The sequence below is a fragment of the Aethalodelphis obliquidens genome, unplaced genomic scaffold (assembly GCF_003676395.1).
Source record: "Aethalodelphis obliquidens isolate GAN/ISIS:26980383/991018 unplaced genomic scaffold, ASM367639v1 scaffold62, whole genome shotgun sequence".
Taxonomy (NCBI): Eukaryota; Metazoa; Chordata; class Mammalia; order Artiodactyla; family Delphinidae; genus Aethalodelphis; species Aethalodelphis obliquidens.
The window spans coordinates 5,606,947-5,632,697 of NW_020838006.1; the positions used below are offsets into that span (position 1 = coordinate 5,606,947).

The 25,751-nt window shown below is 39.1% G+C and overlaps 1 protein-coding gene across 8 annotated transcripts in view; it reads right to left on the reverse strand.

Moving 5' to 3' along the window:
• The window catches only part of UBP1 (upstream binding protein 1), a 69,556-nt gene that overhangs the window by 42,290 nt on the left and 1,515 nt on the right, over window positions 1-25,751 (reverse strand). For 7 of the 8 annotated variants that reach the window (XR_003429028.1, XR_003429026.1, XR_003429027.1 and 4 more), the window contains exon 2: window positions 10,475-10,626. Coding sequence is in view for 5 of the 8 variants with exons in the window: in XM_027088299.1 (XP_026944100.1) it covers window positions 10,475-10,626 (152 nt within the window). In the remaining 3 variants the exon portion in view is untranslated. Of the gene's footprint in view, window positions 1-10,474; window positions 10,627-13,657; window positions 15,017-25,751 lie in introns of those variants that run through there. The other variant, XM_027088303.1, reaches the window with a different exon arrangement.

Genomic DNA, 25,751 nt, shown 5'->3' on the forward strand with positions numbered 1-25,751 from the left:
ACTTTGCAGAAACTTCCCAGGGCAATGTCACCCAGCTAAAAAATATCCATGGAATTTTACTGGAATTCCTAGATAAAAATCAATCATTTTTATTTTCCATATCTATGCCTGATTCTCTTTATATATTTCAGGAAAGTCTTCTGTAAAAAAAAATCAAAACTATACATGCACTACTTAGAATGTTTCCTTTTGAAAAGTGAGTCTGATCAACTTAAGATACTCTGCTGGGGGATCGGATCAAGATGGCAGAGTAGTAGGACGTGGAGCTCACCTTCTCCCACAAATACATCAAAAATACATCTACAACCTAGAGACTGTCCTACAGAGTGAAGTAAGTCAGAAGGAGAAAAACAAATACCGTATGCTAACACATATATATAGAATCTAAAAAAAAAAAAAAAAGAAAATGGTCAGAAGAACCTAGGGGCAAGACGGGAATAAAGACGCAGACCTACTAGAGAACGGACTTGAGGATATGGGGAGGGGGAAGGGTAAGCTGGGACAAAGTGAGAGAGTGGCATGGACATATATACACTACCAAATATAAAACAGATAGCTAGTGGGAAGCAGCCACATAGCACAGGGAGATCAGCTCGGTGCTTTGTGACCACCTAGAGGGGTGGGATAGGGAGGGTGTGAGGGAGATGCAAGAGGGAAGAGATATGGGAACATATGTATATGTATAACTGATTCACTTTGTTATAAAGCAGAAACTGACACATCATTGTAAAGCAATTATACTCTAATAAAGATGTTAAAAAAAATACATCAACATGCAGAATGCTTCTCACAGAACATCTACTGGATGCTGGCAGAAGGACTCAGACTTCCAAAAGGGCAAGAAAATCTCCACATAACTGGGTAGGGCCAAAAAAAAAAGAAAAGAAAAGAAAAGAAACAGAAAGAGAGAAATGAATCGGGACAGGACCTATGCCCCTGGGAGGGAGCTGTGAAAGAAGAAAGGTTCCTGCACCCTGGGAAGTCCCCTACTGCCTGGGAGATCAGCTGGGACAGAGGGGGAGGTTCAGAGCCTTGGAGGGGAGCACAGCAACCGGGTCGTGCAGGGCAAAGTGGAGAGAGACCTGCACAGATGGTTGGTGCCACAGAGCAGCACTCCCCAGCCTGGGACACTCGTCCACTGGGTCAGGTGGGGGCTGGGTGCTGAGGCTCTGGCTTTGGAGGTCAGACCGGGAGGTGAGGACTGAGGTTGGCTGTGTGGAGACGGCCTGAGGGGGCTAGGGTGTGGTGAGCCACAACGGAGGGAGTCGAGGAAGAAGCCTGGGCCTGCCGGAGAGGCAAGGCACCATTGCGGGGGGCACACAAGGAGAGGGGTGAGCCGCCACAGAAGCTTCTTTCTCCATGCCCACTCTCAGGCAGCAGCGCACCACCTACCTGAGCTCCGGGGGCAGGTGCAAGATGCCACTGCCATCTCGGAATCCAGAGGCGGACATGGATCGCTGCCACCGCAGAGCGTCCTGCGACTGAGCACCCCTCGCTGTCCATGCCTACCCAGGAGCGTGCGCGACCTGCCACTGCTGCTGAGGGTCCCGCAACGGGGAGCCAACTGCTAGCCCCGCCTTCCTGGGAGTGTGTGCAGGCTGCACATCTGCACACCCCCTATCAAGGGGATAACGGCCAGCACACGTAGGGGAAAGAGATGACAAGCATCCAAACCAAAAACAGCCCTCGTGCCAAAAAAATATTAAGCCCACACAAGCTACACAGGGATGCTCCCACATATAAATAGTCCTCCAAGACTAGAGTAGATAATTGTTTCTCCTGAACTCAGAGTTAAGAGAAACACAAGTAAAATGAAGAAGCAGAGGAACCACTCCCAGTTAAAAGACCAAGAGAATTCCCCTGAAAGAACAAACAATGAAACAGACCTCTTCAGTCTAATAGACACCAAGTTCAAAAAGGAGGTGATGAAAATACTGAAGAAATTAAGAAAGGCTATTGACAAAAACGCACATTACTGTAAAAAGCAACTACAAACTATAAGGAGGAACCAAGAAAAATTAGAAAATTCATTTGCTGAGACAAAAACTGAGCTAAAGGCAATGAATAGCAGAATGAATAACACAGGAGAAAGAAGAGGCGATCTGGAAGATAGAATAATGGAAATTACGCAAGCAAAACAGCAGTCAGCCAAATGAAAAAAAAGGAAAGCAATATAAGAGACCTATGGGATAATATAAAGCATGCCAACCTAGGCTTAATAGGGATTCCAGAAAGAGAAGAAAAAGAAAAGGGGGTTGAAAATGTATTTGAAGAAATTACGGCTGAAAACTTCCCAAACCTAAAGAAGGAAACAGATATCCAGATATAGGAAGCATGGAGGGTCCCAAACAAGATGAACCCCAACAGACCTACATCAAGACATATAATAAAAATGACAAAGTTAAAGATAAAAAGAGGACTCTAAAGGCAACAGGAGAAAAACTTAATTACAAGGGAACCCCCATAAAGCTATCAGCTGATTTCTCTACAGAAACACTGTAGGCCAGAGGGAGTGGCAAAATATATTCAAAGTCTTGCAAGGGAAAAATCTGCAACCTAGAATACTCTACCCAACAATATTATCATTTAGAATAGAAAGAGAAATCAGAATGTCTCAGATAAGCAAAAGCTAAAAGAATATAGCAATGCTAAACCTATCCTAAAAGAAATATTGAAAGGCCTTCTCTAAACAGAAAAGAAACCAGAAGATATAAGAAAGAGGAAACCACAACTGGAAACTAAATTGCTTAAATTAGTATCAAAAAGAAAACCTATTTGTGCAAATGATGATAAACTCACAGAACAGCAGGAGGATAAACATAAGGATGTAAAAAAGTACTGCATCAAGATCATAAAATGTGGGGCAGGAGAGTAAGAAAATACAGATTCCTTTTTTTTTTTTAATGGAATGCGTTTGAGCCTATATGACTAACAGCCTAAAGCAAGCAGATATAGGAAGGGGTTAACATACTTGAAAAACAGGGTAACCACAAATCAAAACCATACAAAAGATTCACAGAAACCAAAAAGAAGAGAACACAAACATAAAATAAAAGGAAATCATCAAACCACAAAAAGAAAAACAAAAAGAAAGGAACAAAGAAGAAACAAAAGAATCAACTGGAAAACCAGGTTTAAAATGGCAATAAATACATATGCCAAGGGACTGAATGCTCCAATCAAAAGATAGAGTGGGGGCTTCCCTGGTGGCGCAGTGGTTGAGAGTCCGCCTGCTGATGCAGGGGACGCGGGTTCGTGCCCCGGTCCGAGAAGATCCCACATGCCACTGAGCGGCTAGGCCCGTGAGCCATGGCCGCTGAGCCTGCGCGTCCGGAGCCTGTGCTCCGCAACGGGAAAGGCCACAACAGTGAGAGGCCCGCGTACCGCAAAAAAAAAAAAAAAAAAGATAGAGTGGCACACTGGATAAAAAAACAAGAGCCTAGGGAATTCCCTGGTGGTCCAGTGGTTAGGACACTGTGCTCTCAGTGCCAAGGGCTCTGCTCAGGTTCAGTCCCTGATGGGAGCTAAGATACCACAAGCTGCATGTCACAGCCAAAAAAACCAAAACAAAACAGAAGCCTACAATATGCTGCCTACAAGAGACCCACCTTAGGACAAAGGACACACACAGATTGAAAGTGAGGGGATGGAAAAACATATTTCATGCAAACAGAATTGACAAGAAAGGGAGTAGCAATACTCAGATCAGACAAAACAGACTTTTAAACAAAGGCTATAAAGAAAGATAAAGAAGGATACTATATAATGACAAGAGGATCAATACAAGAGGGTTTTACACTTGGCAACATATATACACCCAATATAGGAACACCCAAAAACATAAATACTAATGGACATAAAGGGAGAAAGTGATGGGAACACAGTAATAGTAGGAGACTTTAACACCCCACTGACATCAATGGACAGACAATCCAGACAGAAAATCAGTAAAGAAACAGAGGTCCTAAATGACACAACAGAACAGATGGACTGAATTGACATTTTCAGGACTTTATATCCAAAAAAACCCAGAACACACAGTCTTTTCAAGGGCACATGGACCATTCTCTAGGATTGACCACATACTGGGGCACAAAACAAGTCTCAACAAATTTAAGAGTATAGAAATTACTTCAAGCATCTTTTCTGACCACAAAGGCATGAATCTAGAAATCAAAAATAGGAAAAGAAATGAGAAAGAAAAGATTAAATGGAGACTAAACAACATGCTACTAAAAAAAACAATGGGTCAATGAGGAAATTAAAAAGATACCTTGAGACAAACAACAATGAAAACACAACCATATAAAATCTATGGGATGCAGCAAAAGCAGTTCTAGAGGGAAGTTCACAGCAATACAGGCCTTCCTCAAGAAACAAGAAAAATCTCAAATAAACAACCTAACCTACTACCTAAAAGAATTAGAAAAAAAGAAGAACAAACAAAACCTGAAGTCAGCAGAAGGAAGCAAATAATCAAGATCAGTGAGGAAATAAATTAAACAGAGACTAAAAAATAGAAAAGAAAAAAAAATCACTAAAACCAAAGATGGTTCCTTGAAAGGGTAAACAAAATTGACAAACCTTTGGCCAGGCTCAACAAGAAGAAAAGAGAACCCAAATAAACAAAATAACAAATGAAAAAGGAGAAATCTCAACTGATACCACAGAAATACAAAAAGAATAAGAGAATACTATGAACAATTATATGCCAAAAAATTTGACAACCTAGAAGAAATGGACAACCTTCTAGAAACATACAGCCCATGAAAACTGTATCAAGAAGAAACAGATAATGTAAACACACTGATCACTAGAAGTGAAACAGAAACTGTAATAAAAAAACTTCCTACAAACAAAAGTCCAGGACCAGTTGGCTTCACAGGTGAATTCTACCAAACATACAAAAAAGAACTTATACTGATTCTTCTCAAACTCTTCCTAAGACTGAAGAGGAGGGAACACTCCCAAAGACATTTTATGAAGCCACCATCACTCTGATACCAAAACCAGACAAAGATACCACCAAAAAGAAAATTACAGGCCAATATCTCTGATGAATATAGATGCAAAAATTCTCAACAAAACATTAGCAAACCGAATCCAACAACACATAAAAAAGATCATACACCACGATGAAGTGGGATTCATCCCAAGTTCACAAGAATGGTCCAACTTATGCAAATGAAACAGTGTAATACAGCACATTAACAAAAGAAAAGTCAAAAACTACGTGATCATCTCAAAAGATGCCGAAAGAGCATTTGACAAAATTCAACATCCATTCATGATAAAAAAACTCTTACCAAAGTGGGTATAAAATGAACATATCTCAACACAATAAAAGCCATTTATGACAAACCCACAGCCAATACAGTACTCAATGGTGAAAAGCTGTAAGACTTCCTGTGAAAATCTGCAACAAGACAAGGATACCCCGGGACTTGCCTGGCTGTCCAGTGGTTAAGACTCTGCGCTTCCAAAGCAGGGGGTGTGGGTTCGATCGCTGGTTGCGGAACAAAGATCTCACATACCACACAGCGTGGCCAAAAACATTAAAAATTTTTAAAAATTAAAAAAAAACACTCAAGGATACTCACTCTCACCTCTTCTATTCAACATAGTATTGGAAGTCCTGGCCACAGGATTCAGACAAGAAAACAAAATAAAAGGTATCCAAATTGGAAGGGAAGAGGTAAAATTGTCACTATATGCAGATGACACAATACTATGCAGAGAACCCTAAGGACTCCACACAAAAACTACCAGACCTAACAAATGAATCCAGCAAAGTAGCTGGATACAAGAGTAACATTCAGAAATCGGTTACATTTCTTTACACTAACAATGAAATACCAGAAAGGAATGTAAAAAAACAGTACCTTTTAAAATTGCACCAAAAAAAAAAAAAAAAACTAGGAATAAATTTGACCAAGGAGGTGAAAGACTTATACACTGAGAACTATAAAACAGTAATAAAGGAAATTATATCCCATGGTCTTGGATTGGAAGAATTAATACTGTTAAAATGACCATACTACCCAAAGCAATCTACAGATTTAATGTAATCCCTATCAAATTACCCATGACATCTTTCACAGAACTAGAACAAATAATCCAAAAATCTGTATGGAACCATAAAAGACCCAGAATTGCCAAAGCAATCCTGAGGAAAAAAAAAAAAAAAGCAGGAGGCATAACTCTCCCAGACTTTAGAATACTACAAAGCTACAGTAATCAAAACAATGTGGAATTGGTACAAAAACAGACATACGGATCAATGGAACAGAATAGAGAGCCCAGAAATAAATCCACACACCTATGGCCAATTAACCTTTGATAAAGGAGGCAGGAATATAAAATGGGAAAAAGACAGTCTCTTCAGCAAGTGGTGCTGGGCAAGTTGGACAGCTGCATGTAAATCAATGAAGTTAGAAAACACCCATACATCATGCACAAAAATAAACTCAAAATGGTTTAAAGACTTAAACATATGACACCATAAAACTCCTAGGAGAGAGCATATTCAAAACATTCTCTGACATAAATTGTACCAATATTTTCTTAGGTCAGTCTCCCAAGGCAATAGAAATAAAAACAAAAATTAAAAAATGGGATCTAATCAAGCTTACAGGACTTTTCATAGCAAAGGAAACTATTAAAAAAAACAAAAAAAAAAACCCATAATCTATGGAACAGGAGAAAATATTTGCAAATGATGTGATGCCACAAGGGCTGAATCTCCAAAATACACAAACAGCTCATACAATGCTACAACAAAAAAACAAACAACCCAAACGAAAAATGGGCATAAGACCCTTAATAGACATTTCTCCAAGGAAGACATACAGATGACCAGTAGGCACATGAAAATATGCTCAATGTCACTAATTATTAGAGAAATGCAAATCAAAACTTCCATCAGGTGTCACCTCACACAGGTCAGAATGGCCATCATTAAAAAGTCTACAAACAACAAATGCTGGAGAGAGTGTGAAGAAAAGGAAACCCTCCTACACTCTTGGTGGGAATGTAAGCTGGTGCAGCCACTATGGAAAACAGTATGGAGGTTCATCAGAAAACTAAAAATAGAATTACCATGTGATCCAGCAATCACACTCCTGGGCATATATCCAGACAAAACTATAATTCAAAAGATAAGGCACCCCTATGTTCATAGCAGCACTATTCATAATAGCCAAGACATGGAAACAACCTAAATGTCCACCAACAGATGAATGGATAAAGAAGACGTGGTAAATATATAAAATGGAATACTACTCAGCCATAAAAAAGAACAAAATAATGCCACTGGCAGCTACATGGATGCAACTAGAGATTATCATACTAAGTGAAGTACGTCAGAAAGAGAAAGACAAATGTATCACTTATATGTGGAATCTAAAATATGGCACAAATGAACTTATCTACAAAACAGAAACAGACTCACAGACACAGAGATCAGATTTGTGGTTGCCAAGGGGGGAGAGGGGAAGGGAGAGGGATGGATTTGGAGTCTGGGGTTGGTAGATGCAAACTATTACATTTAGAATGGATAAACAAGAAGGTCCTACTGTATAGCACAGAGAACTATATCCAATCTCTTGGGATAAATCATAATGGAAAAGAGTATGATAAAAGAATGTATATATGTGTATAACTGAGTCACTTTGCTGTACAGCAGAGACTGGCACAATATTGTAAATCAACTATACTTCAATTAAAAAAAAAAAAAAAGACACTTTGCTAAGTCCGGACCTTTGTTAACTTATCAGTTTAAAAGAGGTGGGGTGGGACTTCCCTGGTGGTGCAGTGGTTGAGAGTCCGCCTGCCGATGCAAGGGACACGGGTTCGTGCCCCGGTCCGGGAAGATCCCACATGCCACTGAGCGGCTGGGCCCGTGAGCCATGGCCGCTGAGCCTGCGCGTCCGGAGCCTGTGCTCCGCAACAGGAGAGGCCACAACAGTGAGAGGCCTGCGTACCACAAAAAAATAAAAATAAAAAAATAAAAGAGGTGGGGTGAAAGACACTCGAGCAACATCTCAATCAGGTTCAAACTTAGCCTGAATCTAGGAAAAGCTATGGATCCTCTCTTTAGAAAAATATACATTCATTAAAAATTTGAAAATGATTTAGGGGATTCACAAAAAATCTTGGGTTCAGAACCTTTTGTCAAAATATAATGTTAGGAGATAAATGCTAGGAGAGAAACCTGTGAAAGAACTGTCTGATATTCATGTAAGTTTAAAGTATTATAATTTCTTTTTAAAAAGTGTATAAAAGTAGAATGTCTTTATGGTTATTCAAATGTATTTTTAATGATTATTCAAATATATGTTTTCAAAAATGCAGTCTGTATATGCAGTTCACTTTTCCACTTTTTTTTCCTTAAAAGTCTGGGAGAAATTAAGAGGTAAATTAACACAATTCTACAACCAAGAACATACTCATCATTAATACTGCAGGGAGCATAGTCACATGCCAGAAAATCACTTGCACTTATTATACTGATCACCATGAACGTGGGTGTCAGCTGGCAGGGGGATACAAGGGAGCCTGCCAGGGTACTGGAAATACTGGACATAGGTAGTATTTTCAAGGGAATGATCTGTGTAAAAATTCATTGAGCTGTACACTTAAGACTTGTGGGGAATTCCCTGGTGGTCCAGAGGTTAGGGATCCATGTTTCCACTGCAGGAGCCTCAGGTTAGATTCCTGGTTGGGGAACTAAAGAGTCCACATGCCAGGCGGTGTGGGAAAAAAAAAAAAAAAGACTTGTGCACACTACTGTAGATATTCAGTAACTATTTTTTAAAATTTAAGCTTGACCAAACTGACATTGAGCAAGTCTATCAACTGCTCTAAGTTTCCGTTTTTAAAATCTGTAATGGATCAATAACACTTCTCCTCAGGTTATTGTGGGAAGTGAGACAACATACGTATAGTATTTAGTACACTGCTTCATACACAGTCAGCACTCTGTGAATGCAGGTCTAATACATTATCACTATAGATGGTGGACTGCAATTTTTATCAATGTGAGATGTCTTTATCCAGTTTAACAATAACAGTGATAAGTTATGGATATTCTCCCAGGCCAACAGACAGACATATCCAATGTTCTTTAAACAGAGGGGTGTATGTGCACATGCTCATTCATCCCATGGTATACATGTAACTTATTCAACTATTCCCTAAGTAAGAGAAATTCTGGTTATTTCCTTTTTTTGTCATTAGAAATAAAGCTACACTGAATATTGTAGCCTTACCTCTACAGTGCTTCTTCTCATACTTTTATAGCTAAAACAGATTACCATAGAGACTCTTAAGTTTCAGACTTGAAAGAACCTTAAGTCTCAAACTGAATGCCTACCCAAACAAATCCTAAAATAGTATTAACAACAAAATCAGTGTTGCCATAGGCTACAAATTAGAATTACCTGAAGTAAAACCTCATAAATTCTAAATTAATATGTTAAACGAAAAGTTAGAAGCTATTCTTCCACATTTTGAAATAATCACTAGTAAGTAGTCTAAAATCTATAGTTCCTTCCAAAAGTTTGAGAAATTAAAGAGTCTATTTAATGACAGAAAAATAATCAGAATATACTCTTAAGTGAACAGATGTTAATTCCCATTTTGTTGAAATAAAATAAATATACAGACAAGGAAACACACCTAGGATGTTAACTGGTTCTCCTGAGGGGGATGTAACTGAAGTCCATTTTCAGCTTTATCCCTTGACATATTCCCCAATTTTTCTACGAAGTATGTACTATTTTTATAACAATAAAAACGTTCAATTCTTTTTAAAAATAAGAGTCCAACATGCTTTCAGTATAGGTCTCCAACAAATGAATTCCTGCATAACTAAGTACTTTTGTTTACATTGGTAAGTCACATTGGCCAGTGCCCAAACGGCTGAGAGCACCTCAAAAAAAATCCTTTCCTCTTTCCAACTGTATATCCTACCCTCACATCTCCGTTTTCCATTCTGCCCACTCTCGCTTTCATATCACCGAAACACAGTATTCTCATTAAGTGTAGACAAGATTTGACGCAGTTTACTTTAGCCACAGACTCCACCTTGCTGGACTCGTATTACCAGCACAAACCTGCTTCGTTCCTGAGACCAAGTCCCTTGCTAGCTGGACTTCTGATTCATTCTCAAGTTCCACACTGAAACCATGTTCCTAAAAATAACTGACATCCTTTATTACCTGCTCCTCCTTTGGATTTTGTCTAAAGAAATCCTGTAATAAATCTTGTTCCACAGACCCTCTTTGTGCAAATAAGTTTCCACAAACAATTGCTTTGTTGGCTCACGCTAAAATTCCTACAATTTTACAACTAAAGTTGTAAAAACTGAGAAAAAGAATCTAATTTTCAATTATTACCATTATTCTAGGCTGCAATGCCAAAACCCTATTTCAGATTTTTGTGAACTCTTAAAGTGTGATGCAGCCGTACCAACCTTGGTTCAAGTACGTGAGCGTTTCATCGTGCAGCTTCACAGCTGGTGACGTTGCTGCACACATCACATACTGGAAGGGCGGGTGTTTGGTTTCGTCATCCAATGGAAGGCTGGAATCTTCCTGCTTGAAAATTGGCAATGCCAAGACATCGCTGAAAAGCAAAAAAAAAAATCAACACTGACCTTATTCTGGGTTTAAAACATTTAAAAACATAAAAATATTTAGTGGTAGTTTCTTTTAAAATTTAAGATCAGATATGATATGTAGAATAAAAGAACTATTAATGCTAATCTGGCTCCCCCAAAAGATAGTTTTAATAAACCATACCTCTAGTGTGAGTTGGGGGGGGGGTGCCTACGATTAGGCAGAGCATTAAAATAAGAAATATTTAATAGTTAAGTCCAAACTACTGACAAAGAGATCAGGCTAATAATACATGTGGTACAAAAAAAAAAAAAAAGTTATGTGAAAAAAATTAGTTAAAAACTTTAAACTCATTTCTATTAAAAAATAAATAAAAGCAAGAGTACATAGCCACCTGTTTTGAAAGGTAGGTCACACTGGCACCATGAAATCACAAAGAAGCATTTGATTAAATGGTATTTTACAAAAAGTTCCCTGCTGGTCCTAGCTAAACGCTGAGAGCATAAAGCTTCATACTTAGTCTACAACAATGGCTTCTTCTGAGAAGCAAACAGTAGCAGTAGAAACAGCTGCTATTTTTCCCTCCAAGAATAACTTGGGTCATTGATCGGGAGGGGGATGGGGAGGTCTTCTGGGGTACTGTCTATATTCTGTTAACTTTGGTGGTTAAACACACATGGATGTGTCTGGTTTGCCTTTAAAAAAAAAAAAAGGAGCTGAGGTATAATTTACATACCACAAAATTCACCCTTTTAAAGTGTATAATTCAGTGTTTTTTAAAATATATTCACAGAGTTGTACAGTCTTCACCACTATCTAATTCCAGAACATTTCCAGCACCTCAGAAAGAAATCTCATACCCTTAGCAGTCACTCCCTATCCCCCAACCCTGGCAACCACTGATTTGCTTTGTCTCTATGGATTTGCCTATTCTGGATATTTAACGCAAAAAGAATCATGTGGCCTTTTGTGACTTGCTTCTTTTAGTATGTTTTCAAGTCCATTCATGTTGTAGCATGTATCAGTACTTCATTCCTTTTTAAGGCTGAATGATATTCCATTGTATGAATATACCACATTCTGTTTATCCATCATTGGAGGTGGACCTTTGGCTTGTTTCCATTTTTTTGATTATGCATAATGCTGCTATGAACACTTGCATGTATTTTTGTGTAGACATGTTTAATTCCCTTGGATATATACCTAGAAGTAGAATTGTTGGGTCATATGGTAACTCTTTACCTTTTTGAGAAACTGCCAAACTGTTTTACAAAGTGACTGCGCCATTTTACATTCCCACCATTAACATATGAAGGGTGGGTATTTCTTTTTTTGAGATAATTCACTGAGCTGTACATTTATATCTCGATGGCTTTTCTACGTCCATTCCTCAATAAAAGGTAAAACAGCAAAATATCCAAATGAATAACTACTATAACAATAAGAACAGCAAAGGCTTGTCTGAATTGTTTATTTCTTCTTACAAGCTGTTAACTGACTCAGATATCTGGCTACTCCATTTTAATTAAATTCAATTTAAAAGCAAAATGTGGAAATAAATGAAATGAAAGGGAAACCCTGCATTCCCTCCTCCCACATACATTTCTATTAAAGCACCAGACTGATTAGTCAGGGACTGAATTACCCACTAATTCTCCTTCTACTTTATTTATACCTAGGAACTGTCAAAACACTCCTAAGTCAAAAGTATAAGTGAGGAACACATAGTCAGGAATGGTCCCCAGCCTTCCTCCAGGACAGGGATAAAAACCTTGGAGCAGATATAAAAACTTTTCAGGAAACTTACAAATGGTACTTTAAGATTCAGAGCAGCTCTCTTTATTAAAAACAACCATAGCAGTCAAAGTGGCTCCATGGTAGATGAAAATACATACATATTCTATGTCATGTATATGTAAGCGTTTCAAGTTCTCTTCGTGAGAGAATTCCCTGGCGGTCCTGTGGTTAGGACTCCATGCTCTCACTGCTGAGGGCCTGGGTTCAATCCCTGGTCGGGGAACTAAAAGCCCACAAGCGACATGGTGCAGCCAAAAAAAAAAAAAAAATTTCTCTTGGTGAGAAAGAAATAAAAAATGAGATGAGAGCTATAACTCAGATGCATTTAGTTAATTATACTAAAAAGTGACATGGAGAATAATTTTAAGATCTTCACACTAACTGCTTGGGTTGATCATTACATACACGTCATCAAAATAAGACATCAGACTGCGTAAGAATGGCTATTTGTAAGTAAACTGTTACACATAGTAAATAAAATTTTATTTGCTTCAGATTCTATAAGGCAACCACCATTTTATTCACTTGGTTATAGGCTACTATGCTCATGGTAGGTGCTAAAAGACTCCTGAATAAACTTAACATATAAACACATAGAGATCATTTGTTAATGAAATCCCAATTAATTTTTTACTTAATTAGAAAGAAAATGCATTCCAACCAACACAGCAGCCAGAGAAAGCCTCTTCAAACAGAATTCAGATCATTTCATTCCTTTGAACTCTCCCCATCAGCTCACTTTCGAAACCAGGGTCCCTACAAGGTCCAACAAGGCCCTACTCAATCTGCTCTTCTTTCCTTTTCACCTACCCACCCTCCGTCTCTGCCTCAGCCAGCCTCCTTCCCCGCCTTTTCCAGGGCCTCTCTGCATTGGCCCCTCTTCTGCTTGATGTCCTACTGGCTCATTTCATTCAAATGTCATCTTTCCAGTGACAACTGTAATCTTCCCATCTGTACTCCCAGTTTCCCCTTTCCTGCTCTATCCACAAAGCATTTCATTTTCCAACAGTATACGGGACTTAAATTTGTAACTTCCATAAGTATATAACCACCCTCCAAATTGGTTTCTCTTTACTGACTAAATCCAGCATCTAGCACAAAGAAGGAGCTCAAATATCTGTTAAATTGATGAATGAATTGTAGCACTGGTAATCAATTATTACTAAAATGAAAAACTAGGTGTCCAGATAATTTGTCATAATTTCTACCAGGCTGAACCATAAGAAATTTCTGGTATTCACCTGATTTTGTCATCTCATATCCCAGACAGGTAGGCCACCCAGGGATCTGACAAGCAGAGGAAAAGATTCAAGGCTTTGAATTATTCCAAGTAATTCTGAAATGCAAGTATCCAAAAATAACCAGGCACACAAAGACAAACACGACTTTAGGAGCAAGAACCAAGAGAAGACTCTGTCTGTTGGTATTCAGTTCTTTTCTGCCTTTGTTGCAGAGGGTTAGAGGCCTGAAAACTACATATACAAGACTTCTTGCCAGCTGGAATCTTCCTAGGTTGCTCCAAAGGGAAGAAGCACTGGTGGGAAATTAAAAGGGAGTGGGAAAGAGCAGAAGAGGCAAACATAGTTGCAGGAGAGCTCAGGGCATCAGCAGCCATGCCTCCCGCAGCCAACTCTCCTCCCTGAACCCTTCTAGCACCTTTGCAATCAAATACTTCACTAAATCCTTCTCTGCTTGAAACATCTCAGTGTTCTCTCTCTTCCTGATTGGACATAGACCAATACCCACTGAAGACTTCAAGATGCCAGAATTACTGTACCCGTATGATAAAATTAAGCTTACTCTGTTGAAAGAAATAAAAGATAAGCCTGAAAAGATCTGCAAGGAACAGGAAATTTCAAGGGACAGCAAACCTGTAAAGGAACAAATAGAATTTTGAGAACCGGAAGATAAAATTGCTAAAATTAAGAACCCACATTTAATAACAGCTCACACAAATGAAGATACATAAGGAATCTGGAATATAGGTAAAAGAAGTTATCCAGAAGGCAGCATGGAGAGCAAAATGATAGAAAATGCAGAAGAGATGTTAAGAAAGAAAAGACAAAGTGAGAAGTTTTTACATTGAAGTCTCAGAAAAGAATGGGGTAGAGGCAATATTTGAGATAAAGGCTAATAAGCGAATTCCAGAATTGATGAAATACACTAATTCACTGATTCAAGAACCCCAAATAACCAAAGAAACATAAATAATTTTAAAAACCACACCTAAATACACCAAGAAAAACTTATAAGCCAGTACAGTCATGTGGAAGTTCAATTTTCTCAGTAAAGTACCAAGTACGGAAATCAACTGAAATTAGGCCCTAGGAGGAAGAGTTGTGGGTCTGAGATGGAGCCACCCCATCCTTACGGAGAGCTGGAAAGGAAATGGACTGGAGAGGGACTGGACAAGGGCACTGAGGTGAGACCACTGAGCAGCAAAAGGATGCACTTGAGAGCTGAGGTCATGCACTTCCAGTGAGGCCCAATCAGTGCTTTCCTAGAGCCACATTCAGCTACCTAAGAGGTGAAGAATCAGATTTAATCAGGGTTACAGTTTTATTAAAATAAAAAATAGGAGAGGGGCTTCCCTGGTGGCGCAGTGGTTGAGAGTCCGCCTGCCGATGCAGGGGACACGGATTCGTGCCCCGGTCCGGGAAGATCCCACGTGCCACGGAGCAGCTGGGCCCGTGAGCCATGGCCGCTGAGCCTGCGCGTCTGGAGCCTGTGCTCCGCGACGGGAGAGGCCACCACAGTGAGAGGCCCGCGTACTGCAAAAAAAAAAAAAAATAGGAGAGGAGAATAAAGCAAGAGGGGGGCAAGGGAGACAAAGGTATATGCAAAAAGTAATTACAATGATTGACCAGGGAAACTTAAACTGGCTGGGGAAGAAAACAGGAGTTCAAGAGGGTAAGGAGCAGTGAACTGAGAGCAGCATCAGTGACTGTAGATCTTAATGGGTTCAGTGATGGCAGGAGGAGGGTAATGAGGTAGCGAGTGAAGGGCAGGGGGCAGCAGATGAACTCCGAATTTGAGATTACAGGTCGGCTGCATGACTGGTACTGCCAAGGTCTAACCTATGACCATACGATTGAGTAGCTGAGATCATGTCATTATAAGAAAGATAATCAAGGAACAGAAGTGTCACGTTACTGGAAGTCCCATTTATCTTTTGAAATCACCAAGAATTAAGACAGTAGTAGTGGGGCTTCCTTGGTAGTGCAGTGGTTGGGAATCCACCTGCCAATACAGGGGACAGGGGTTCAAGCCCTGGTCCGGGAAGATCCCACATGCCACGGAGCAACTAAGCCAGTGTGCCACAACTACTGAGCCTGCACTCTAGAGCTCACGAGCCACAGCTACTGAGCCCATGAGCCACAACTACTGAAGCCCACGTGCCTAGAGCCCGTGCTCCGCAACAAGAGAAGCCACTGCAATGAGAGGCCTGCACACTGCAACTAGAGAAAACCCATGCACAGCAATAAAGACCCAGTGCAGCCAAAAATAAAATAATAAATTTTAAAAAAATCTGGAACTTCTCCTACTCCTGACAAACAAGAATCAAGTGCACAAAAGGACTGGTCCAGTGTGCCCGAAAAAATGAGATACATGTCTAGGAGAGACTGATCAAAAAGAGAAGGCACTGATCAGTATGAGTAAAAACAATATAAAAACTAATAAGATGAGAATATAAACTAACAATACAAAAACTAATAAGATGAGAATATTAACAACTTTATGCCAACATATTTGAAAATATGGATAAGATGAACAACTCTCTAGGAAAAAACACCAAAGCTTTCTTCAAGACATAAAAAGCAGGACTTCCCTGGTGGCTCAGTGGTTAAGAATCCACCTGCCAATGCAGGGGACACGGGTTCTATCTCTGGCCCTGGAAGATCCTACATGCCGCGAAGCAACTAAGCCCGCGTGCCCCAACTACTGACCCTGTGCTCTAGAGCTCACATGCCACAACTACTGAGCCCGCGTGCCGCAGCTACTGAAGCCCACGTGCCTAGAGCCCGTGCTCTGCAACAAGAGAAGCCACCACAATGAGAAGCCCGCGCACCACAATGAAGAGTATCTCCCGCTCACAGCAACTAGAGAAAGCCAGCGTGCAGCAACGCAGACCCAAAGCAGCCAAAAAAAAAACACATAAAAAGCTTTAAAAAATAATCCTACAGAGACTGATACTGTGGTTAATATTCCTCCAGAGTAAACTTTCACAGGCGAGTTCTAGCGAACTTTCAATGGCAGCTCTTACACAAACCCTTCAACGGAACAGAAGCAGAGGAAATACTTCCTAAATCATTTTATGAAGACTTAGGTAATTTTGAAATCAAAACTAGGTACAAGCAAAACTAGAAAAGAAAATGAAAAGTTCAACTATAAATATAGATGCAAAACTCCTAAATTGAGTATTAACAAGTCAAATCCAAGAGATAATGACAAACCATGACAAAACATGATCTAGTTGGGTATCCCCAGGAACACAAGGACAGAATCCATAATCTGGAAACAGAACACCACATTTAGAACTTGATGGGCACTGGATTTATAACAGAATGGCAATATAAAGAGTTAAGAAGTAAACAGTCTTTTCAGTTATATTAGGTAAACTGCATATGCATACAAGGATAACTGCAATTAACTGGCTTCCTCTCATACTACACCAAAAACAGAAGAAGAGAAAAAACAAAACTCTAGAGAGATTATAAACTTAGATGGAATATGTAAAGTAATAAATCTTCAGAGAAGACTATAAGAATATCTTTATACCCTCAGAGCAGGGAAAGACTAACTATAAATGAAAAGGCTGGTCAATCCGACCATATCCAAATCAAGCACTTCTGTTCAAAAGCCAACATAAAGGGAATGGAAAGGCAAGCCAAGGAGTAGAAGAAAGTATCTGTGACATATATGCATAATCAAAGGCTAGTATCCAGAATATATAAAAAACTACAAGAAGATAAAGAAAACAAAAGAACTGAATGAAAACAAAGGTACTGCCTTCAAAACTTGGGAGAGAGGGACTTCCCTGGTGGCGCAGTGGTTAAGAATCCTCCTGCCAATGCTGGGGACACGGGTACAATCCCTGCTCCGGGAGGATCCCACATGCTGTAGAGCAACTAAGCCTGTGTGCCACAACTACTGAGTCCGCGCTTTAGAGCCTGCGTGCCACAACTACGGAAGCCTGTGTGCCTAGAGCCCATGCTACACAACAAGAGAAGCCACTGCAATGAGAAGCCCATGCACTGCAACGAAGAGTAGCCCCCACTCGTCACAACTAGAGAAAGCCCGTGCGCAGCAATGAAGACCCAACGCAGCCAAAAAAACAAAAAACCCCACAAAACCTTGGGAGACAGACTTACAGATAAATATGTAGCTGTAAATGCATCTATTAGAAAACACACACCAAAAACCAAGGACAAAGCACCTAACTAAAGAAGGTGGAAAATAACAAGCATAATCAAGACAAGAAGGAAGACGACAAAAATAAAAGAGAAAATGCAATAGAGGAGAAAAACAAAACTAAAATTTGATTTCTTACAAAACACTAGATATAGACAAACCTCTGCAATAGGTCACAGAAGAAGGAAAAGACACAAGCAATACATGGAGTGAAAGAAAGAGTAATCACAAACATCATGGCGATCAGTTAAAAAAAAAATCTGGAAAAAAATTCCCACAGCTGGGTAAGACAGATAAATTGTATATTTCCTATGCCCATTAAATAAATTACACAGGCAGACAAACATCTACACATGCAAAAAAAAAAAAAAAAAAATTAAAATCACCAAATGCTGTATTCCAGGTGAGCTTTACAAAACCTTGAAGAAACAGTTCAGTCCCACCTCACACAAAAATGTTTAGCTCAGGGCTTCCCTGGTGGCGCAGTGGTTGAGAATCTGCCTGCCGATGCAGGGGACGCGGGTTCATGCCGGTCCGGTAGGATCCCACGTGCCACGGAGCGGCTGGGCCCGTGAGCCATGGCCGCTGGGCCTGCGCGTCCCAAGGCTGTGCTCCGCAACGGGAGAAGCCACAGCAGTGAGAGGCCCGCGAACCGCAAAAAAAAAAAGTTTAGGTCATAAAGGGAACGCTCTCCTGCTCACTTGAAGCTGATACAGCCTTAATGTTTTTTTAAAAGGACAGGAGAACCAAAAAAAAGAAAAGAAAGAAAATTGAGGACCAATCTCAGCTATAAACAGAGACAACCTATTTATGAAATTTTGGAAGCATTCTCTAATCAGTAAGAAGACTGAAGATTCAAGTTCTTAGTGCTTCTAAACAACACTGCAGTGAAGGCTAGACCACACACTAAGGCAAGAAAATGAAATGTGAAGATTACACAGCAAGTGGGACTTCCCTGATGGTCCAGTGGTTAAGAATCCATCTTGCAACACAGGGGACGCTGGTTCGATCCCTGGCCAGGGAACTAAGATCCCACAGGCCACAGCGCAACTAAGCCTGTTCACTGCAATTACTAAGCCCACATGCCGCAACTACAGAGCCCACATACCACAGCTAGAGAGAAGCCCGCTCACTGCAAAGAAGAGCCCGTGCACCACAACTAAGACCCGAAGCAGCCAAAAACTAAATGTTAAAAAAAAAAAAGATTACACAGGAAGAAATAAATCTATAATTATTTAAAGATATCAACTAGGAAGTCTGAGATCCTACAAATTATTAGAACTAATAAGTTCAGCAAGGTCCTGAAGAGAAGAAAAAGAGAATAAAAAAAGCTACAACAAGAAAAAAAAATAAATTTTATTTATATATATATATAGCATTCCCAACTGATTTTTCTCCTATCCAGAAAGATTATTTTCTTCTACTTTGAGAAGACTTCTCAGTTATTCATTGGTGGGCAGCAAAGGGTACAATGGGAAGAAGTGGAGGTCAGATCCCAACTCTGGAGCTTCAAATCCCAGCTCTGCCCTTTGTTGAGTGACACCAGGACTCTCTGAACTCTAGTTTGTTTTTAATTTAATAGAAAATATTTTAAGTATCCAAACTCTAGGCACACATTAGACCAGAGATTCTCAAAGTGTGGTCCATGGAATCCTGGGGACCCTGAGATTTTCAAGGGTTCAGGAGGTCAAACCTATTCTCAGGATAACACTGAACCATTATTTGCCTTTCTCACTCAGTTGACATTTGCACAAAACCGATGGTGGTTAAAACTGCAGGTGCCTTGGCATGAATCAAGGCAGTGGCACCAAGCTACACTAGCAGTCATTGTATAAAAAGTATTAATTTTATTAAATATTTGTCCTTGGGTAGGCATAAGGTATTTCTGCTGCACATCTAAGTGCAATGGTTGTCTCAAGGAAAAGTTTTTTATGAAATTATGATCTGTGAGCTGATCTAGCAGCTTCTCTCACAGAATATCATTTTTACTTGAAATAAATATTGACAAACTATGATTATTCATACCTGAGTATCTGACAGAAATTTCCTCAAAAATTAATTAAACCAGCCTATCATTTCGAGTAAAACAACTGTGATAGCATTTGTTACCAATGATAAAATCTGCACCCTCCACCATGTACTTTCTCTGATGGGACAGTGGTGATACTAAGGAATATGATTTTTTGATACTGCATAGAGAAAAATGTCAACATTTAGAAGATCTGCATAACTCAAGAAATCATTATTTTCCAAATGACCAATGCATGCATATTTCAAAATTACTCAGGGTAAGAGACCCAATCAAAGTTCAAAACAGACAAATTGATTCTAATGTAACAGTACAAAAAGTACATTGATACAGTTTCAGAGTCCACATTGTAACTTTAAGAAACTACCACTTTTCAAGTGCTGGTATATTATCAGACGACTTTCCAAAATGATCTGAAAGGGCTATTAAAATAATCTCCCCTTTTCCAAACACATATCTACGTGAGGCTGGATTTTCTTCACATATGTCAACCAAAACAATATATTCCGATAGCAGATAAGAGAATCCATCTGCTTTTCTACACCAAATATTAAAGAAGTTTGCTTAGAGGAAAACATAGGCAGAACACTCAATGACAAATCACAGCAAGATCCTTTTTGACCCACCTCCTAGAGAAATGGAAATTAAAAAAAAAAAATCGGACCTAATGAAACTTAAAAGCTTTTGCACAGCAAAGGAAACCATACACAAGACGAAACGACAACCCTCAGAATGGGAGAAAATATTTGCAAATGAAGCAACTGACAAAGGATGTATCTCCAAAACTTACAAGCAGTTTATGCAGCTCAATATTAAAAAAAAAACAAACAACCCAATCCAAAAATGGGCAGAAGACATAAACAGACATTTCTCCAAAGAAGATATACAGATTGCCAACAAACACATGAAAGAATGCTCAACATCAATCATTAGAGAAATGCAAATCAAAACTACCATGAGGAATCACCTCACACCAGTCAGAATGGCCATCAACAAAAAATCTACAAACAATAAATGTTGGAGGGGGTGTGGAGGAAAGGGAACACTCTTGCACTGTTGGTGGGAATGTAAATTGATACAGCCACTATGGAGAACAGTATGGAGGTTTCTTAAAAAAACTAAAAATGGAACTACCATATGACCCAGCAATCCCACTACTGGGCATATACCCTGAGAAAACCATAATTCAAAGAGTCATGTACCACAATGTTCACTGCAGCTCTATTTACAATAGCCAGGACATGGAAGCAACCTAAGTGTCCATCAACAGATGAATGGATAAAGAAGATGTGGCATATGTATATACAATGGAATATTACTCAGCCATAAAAAGAAACGAAATTGAGTTATGTGTAGTGAGGTGGATGGACCCAGGGTCTGTCATACAGAGTGAAGTAAGTCAGAAAGAGAAAAACAAATACCGTATGCTAACACATATATATGGAATCTAAAAAAAAAATGGTTATGAAGAACCTAGGGGCAGGATGGGAATAAAGATGCAGACCTACTAGAGAACGGACTTGAGGACACAGGGAGGGGGAAGGGTAAGCTGGGACAAAGTGAGAGAGTGGCATGGACATATATACACTACCAAATATAAAACAGATAGCTAGTGGGAAGCAGCAGCATAACACAGGGTGATCAGCTCGGTGCTTTGTGACCACCTAGAGGGGTGGGATAGGGAGGATGGGAGACAGACGCAAGAGGGAAGAGATATGGGGATATATGTGTATGTATAGCTGATTCACTTTGTTATAAAGCAGAAACTAACACACCATTGTAAAGCAATTATACTCCAATAAAGATGTTAAAAAAAAAAAATTTCCAAGTGTAAGACAATACTACTCTTCTCACAAAGTGTTTTGTTTCTGAAAAAAGTTTTTTAATAAAATATATTTGTGGTAATATATAATGGTTTGTAATTGTTATTTCAAATGAATTAATAAAATTTAAAAGTTCTTGCTTACGAAGAGACTACAAAGGACACAGCATACCATTCTATTCAGGTAGACTGAGACAAAGTAATCTATAAATGAATGACATCAACAGTGGTCCTACTCTACTCAAAATCGTTCTGCTGGGACTTCCCTGGAGGTCCAGTGGTTAAGACTCTGCACTTCCAATGCAGGGGGCGTGGGTTCAATCCTTGGTCGGGGAACTAGGATCCCACATGCTGCACAGCATAGCCATAAAATTAAAAAATAAAATAAAAATGAGCCTTTAAAAAAAATCACTCTGCTAAAATGACAGAGATCCTTTAAAAGCTAAATAGTATTCAATAGTATTCAATAGGTATTCTATTGTTGCTTCCAAAAAATTTTTATGTGTTTAAAAACAACGGTTCTGACTATTACATAGCAGAAGTGTCGGAGTCATAAAAGAGAAGGAAAGACTAAGGAATTGTTGTTGAAGGAGGTAAAGACTAAATGCAATATGGGATCCTAGATTGGAACCTGGACTAGAAAAAGGGCAATAGAGAAGAAAAACCTGTGAAATTCAAATGAATTTTGCACTTTAGGTAACAGTTCTGCACCAAGGCAGTTTTGAAGACTGTATTCCAGTTATGGAAGTAGAAGTTGGGTAAAGGGTATATGTCAACTATCTACACAATCTTTTTAACTTGTAAACATAAACTCCTAACTCAAACTCAGAAAGTTTAAAACAAAAAGACTCTACTACCAAGGTTCAACACAGAAGAATTTCACAACCATGTATCAGATATGTCCCAAAGCAAGCAAAATAAATATTACAGAACTTCTTTTAAATTCAGTCACAGAAATTACAGCAAAATAAGATGAACCATCAGACAGTATTTCCACCAAAAGTAAATGTTCAAGTTGTCCTAGCAAACTAATAAGCGTCACTCTGATGAAACATCACATTTATGAGACCGTATCAATAAACTACCAAGTTTCAAATAGCCCTGATTGAAGGGCATAAACTGTACTGAATCTTACTTAGTGCGGGGAGAGAACACCTGATTTTAAAAATTGAACACAATAAAATCTATGGACAAACAATAGGAGGTACATAAATTAGCTGAGTTCTTAGTCTACATAAAAATTATTTTTTGAATATAAGGTTTCAATACTCAGCAAATGTTTTTCCAAGGCAATCAAAGTATATTATTAGAATCTAGCCTTTACAGCAGGGGTCAGCAAGCTACAGCCCAAAGGCCAAACCCAGCTGGCCTGTTTTTGTACAATCAGGACCTAAGAATGGTTTTTACATTTTTTTAAAGGGTTGTAAACAAACAAAACAGAGTGACAGAGACCCTCTGGCCTACAAAGCCTTAAATATTTGCTATCTGGCCTTTTATAAAAAAGATTTGCCAATCCCTGCTTTAAGGTAATAACAAATATGGATACTATACTCTGAAGTGAGTATCTTTTTTTATCAACAATTTATTAAAGTCTTTCAAGATTAAACCCAGAAAAAGTTTTTAAAATTTGAAATGAGAAATTTTATAGAAATTATTGCCGATTCTGGAAGCAGTCTCAGGTACCACCCTAATAAATTGTTCAAATTTCACTGATCCTGAAAATTTTCTATACTTCCAAGAAATGTCACCTACTCAAGGACATTCTGCTTTAGCATGAGACCCAAAGAAAATTATAAGCTATTAATAGCTACATAATAAACCATATCCTTTGTAATCTTTTACTAACTTAACACTGATCAAAGTTAAAATTTTCCCATTACCTCAAAGGGTCTATAAACTGACGTTTTAATCTTTCAATCAACATAGGAAATCTGTCTTCACCCCAAACCAGTTTTGATTTAGCAAATTATTTGTAAACTATGAATGTACCTCTCACTTAAGAATATGTGAAGTATACCTTTTGTTTCAAAACAGATGTATACCATAGTGAAGTTTAAGAGGGCTCAGATCAATGCCCTTTGTAAAGTAATAATTTAATATTAAAAAAGTTTTTATGCATAAAGAATTCACATTACTTTTATTTTTCAAATTACTCGTTAAATCCTGAAAGTTAACTTATTATAGATTATACATTTCATGTGAACACTTAAGATGGAAATAAAATTACCAGGTGGCCCAAAAGACCCTCCTAGGAGAGTTTTAATGAGTTTTACTTTTTCAAGTCCTTTGGTTATCTGCTCCTTACTTCACAAAACATGAATGACCCAGATTTCAAGTTACAATGGGTTTCGGCCTTCATTTAGTGAGGGGAAACTCAGTCCTCACTTGGAATGGTGGTGCCACTGACAATCGCTTTAACAACTACAAACTTTGGTTTAAACACTTACAAGAAAAGGATTGGTCTATTAGCTTTCTAGGGTCTCTTCAACCATCTCTAGACTCCTGATATTGTAACTAAGATTTTAAAAAGCATTTATGACCTGCCTCATTTCAAACAGAATCTGCAGCAGCCTATGCCTCACATACAAATGGGGTACCAGAGTACACACAGAAGAACACAGACAATGAGAACGAGTGTAGAAAAAATAAGGGAAGCAAAGATTTTACCAGAAATTAGCCTCATTATATCCCAATACTATCAGCCTACATCATTTAATGCAAATATATATTTCTAAATTGTCAGACTACTGAGAGAAACCACATGTTTCTTTCATGCTATCTTCCTTCAAAGCTGAAGAAATCATTTCCTAAAGAAGTCTTTAGAAATACCTCTTGGTTTAAGCCATACAAAAAGCAAATACAGTAAGCGTACTTCAATTTGGGTTTTTTTTTTTTTTTTGGTCACACTGCGTGGCGGGTGGGATCTTAGTTCCCCTACCACTCTGGCGCGGAGTCTTAACCACTGGACCTCCAGGGAAGTCCCTCAAGCATACTTCACTTTGAAAGGAAAATGGAAAGCTGCCTCCAGAGCAAATTTTTATCAAGACGTCACTTTTCCAATAATTTCAAATTTAGCGCCTAAAGTTTATTTCTTGAATTTGAGAGAACAAATGAAACAGACAAGAATCATGAGCCTTACTTCCCTGGAGCTCGGGAATGTCCCGCTTCCCCAATGCCTGAGGAAAGGAGGCCATTGCCCTTGCAGAGAGGAGGCTGGGCACTCCCCAGCCCCAGGGCCGGGCGTGGGAAGCGTAAGGGCCATCAAAGGAGGACTGCAACAGCCTAAAGCCTTCTTCAGACCTTCTTCAGATCAAAGCAATCTTGGAGTTTTCCTAAATTTGTATTTGAAATAATGGGCCTTGAATTTGCAAGAGGCAAGTACTCTCCTGGCTCCTCTTGAGGACCCAATTAAGTACAAAAAACTAAATAAGCTCCTTAAAAATGGTATTTGCCTTCAAAGATACTAGAAAATTCAGATTAAATGACACATACCATATAACCAATAACCAAAAACAATCAATGGAAAAAGTCCCCATGGAAAGTGTTGTAAAAAGACACAGAATTACAAAGATGTCAGAAAATACCTTTAAGGACAAGGTAATGAAAAGGTTTAATATCAAGATTTTCCTTCAGACCATAAACAAAAGTTCACTAGTTGGCTGAATCACTGAAATACACAGAACTCGAGAAAAAAAAGTAAAAGCTCAAAATAACCCTCAGTAAGCAAAGCTCTCAGCAGCAAACCTTCACTTAACCATAATTGAGAAGAAACACTGAATCTGCCTCACCTGCCCTCTTCTGCCTTCACTGCAAGTCCAGGGTCTCAAGGAGCAGCATGGCCCTTGAGGCCCACACGTTTTCACTGTGAATCAGTGCCTCTTGTACTGCCGACTGGGGTGACCTTATGACTTTCAGTAGCTCAATTTCCTCAACACTAAGACAGTTGTTCTAGAAAATAAGCCACCTCATGCAGAGCCCTCAAGTTGCACAGCTGCAGAGAGAGGAAGTGCCAAGTTCAGGCAGACCAGCACAGATCCAATCAGGGTCAGAGACCGGCGACCTGAAGCTTTCA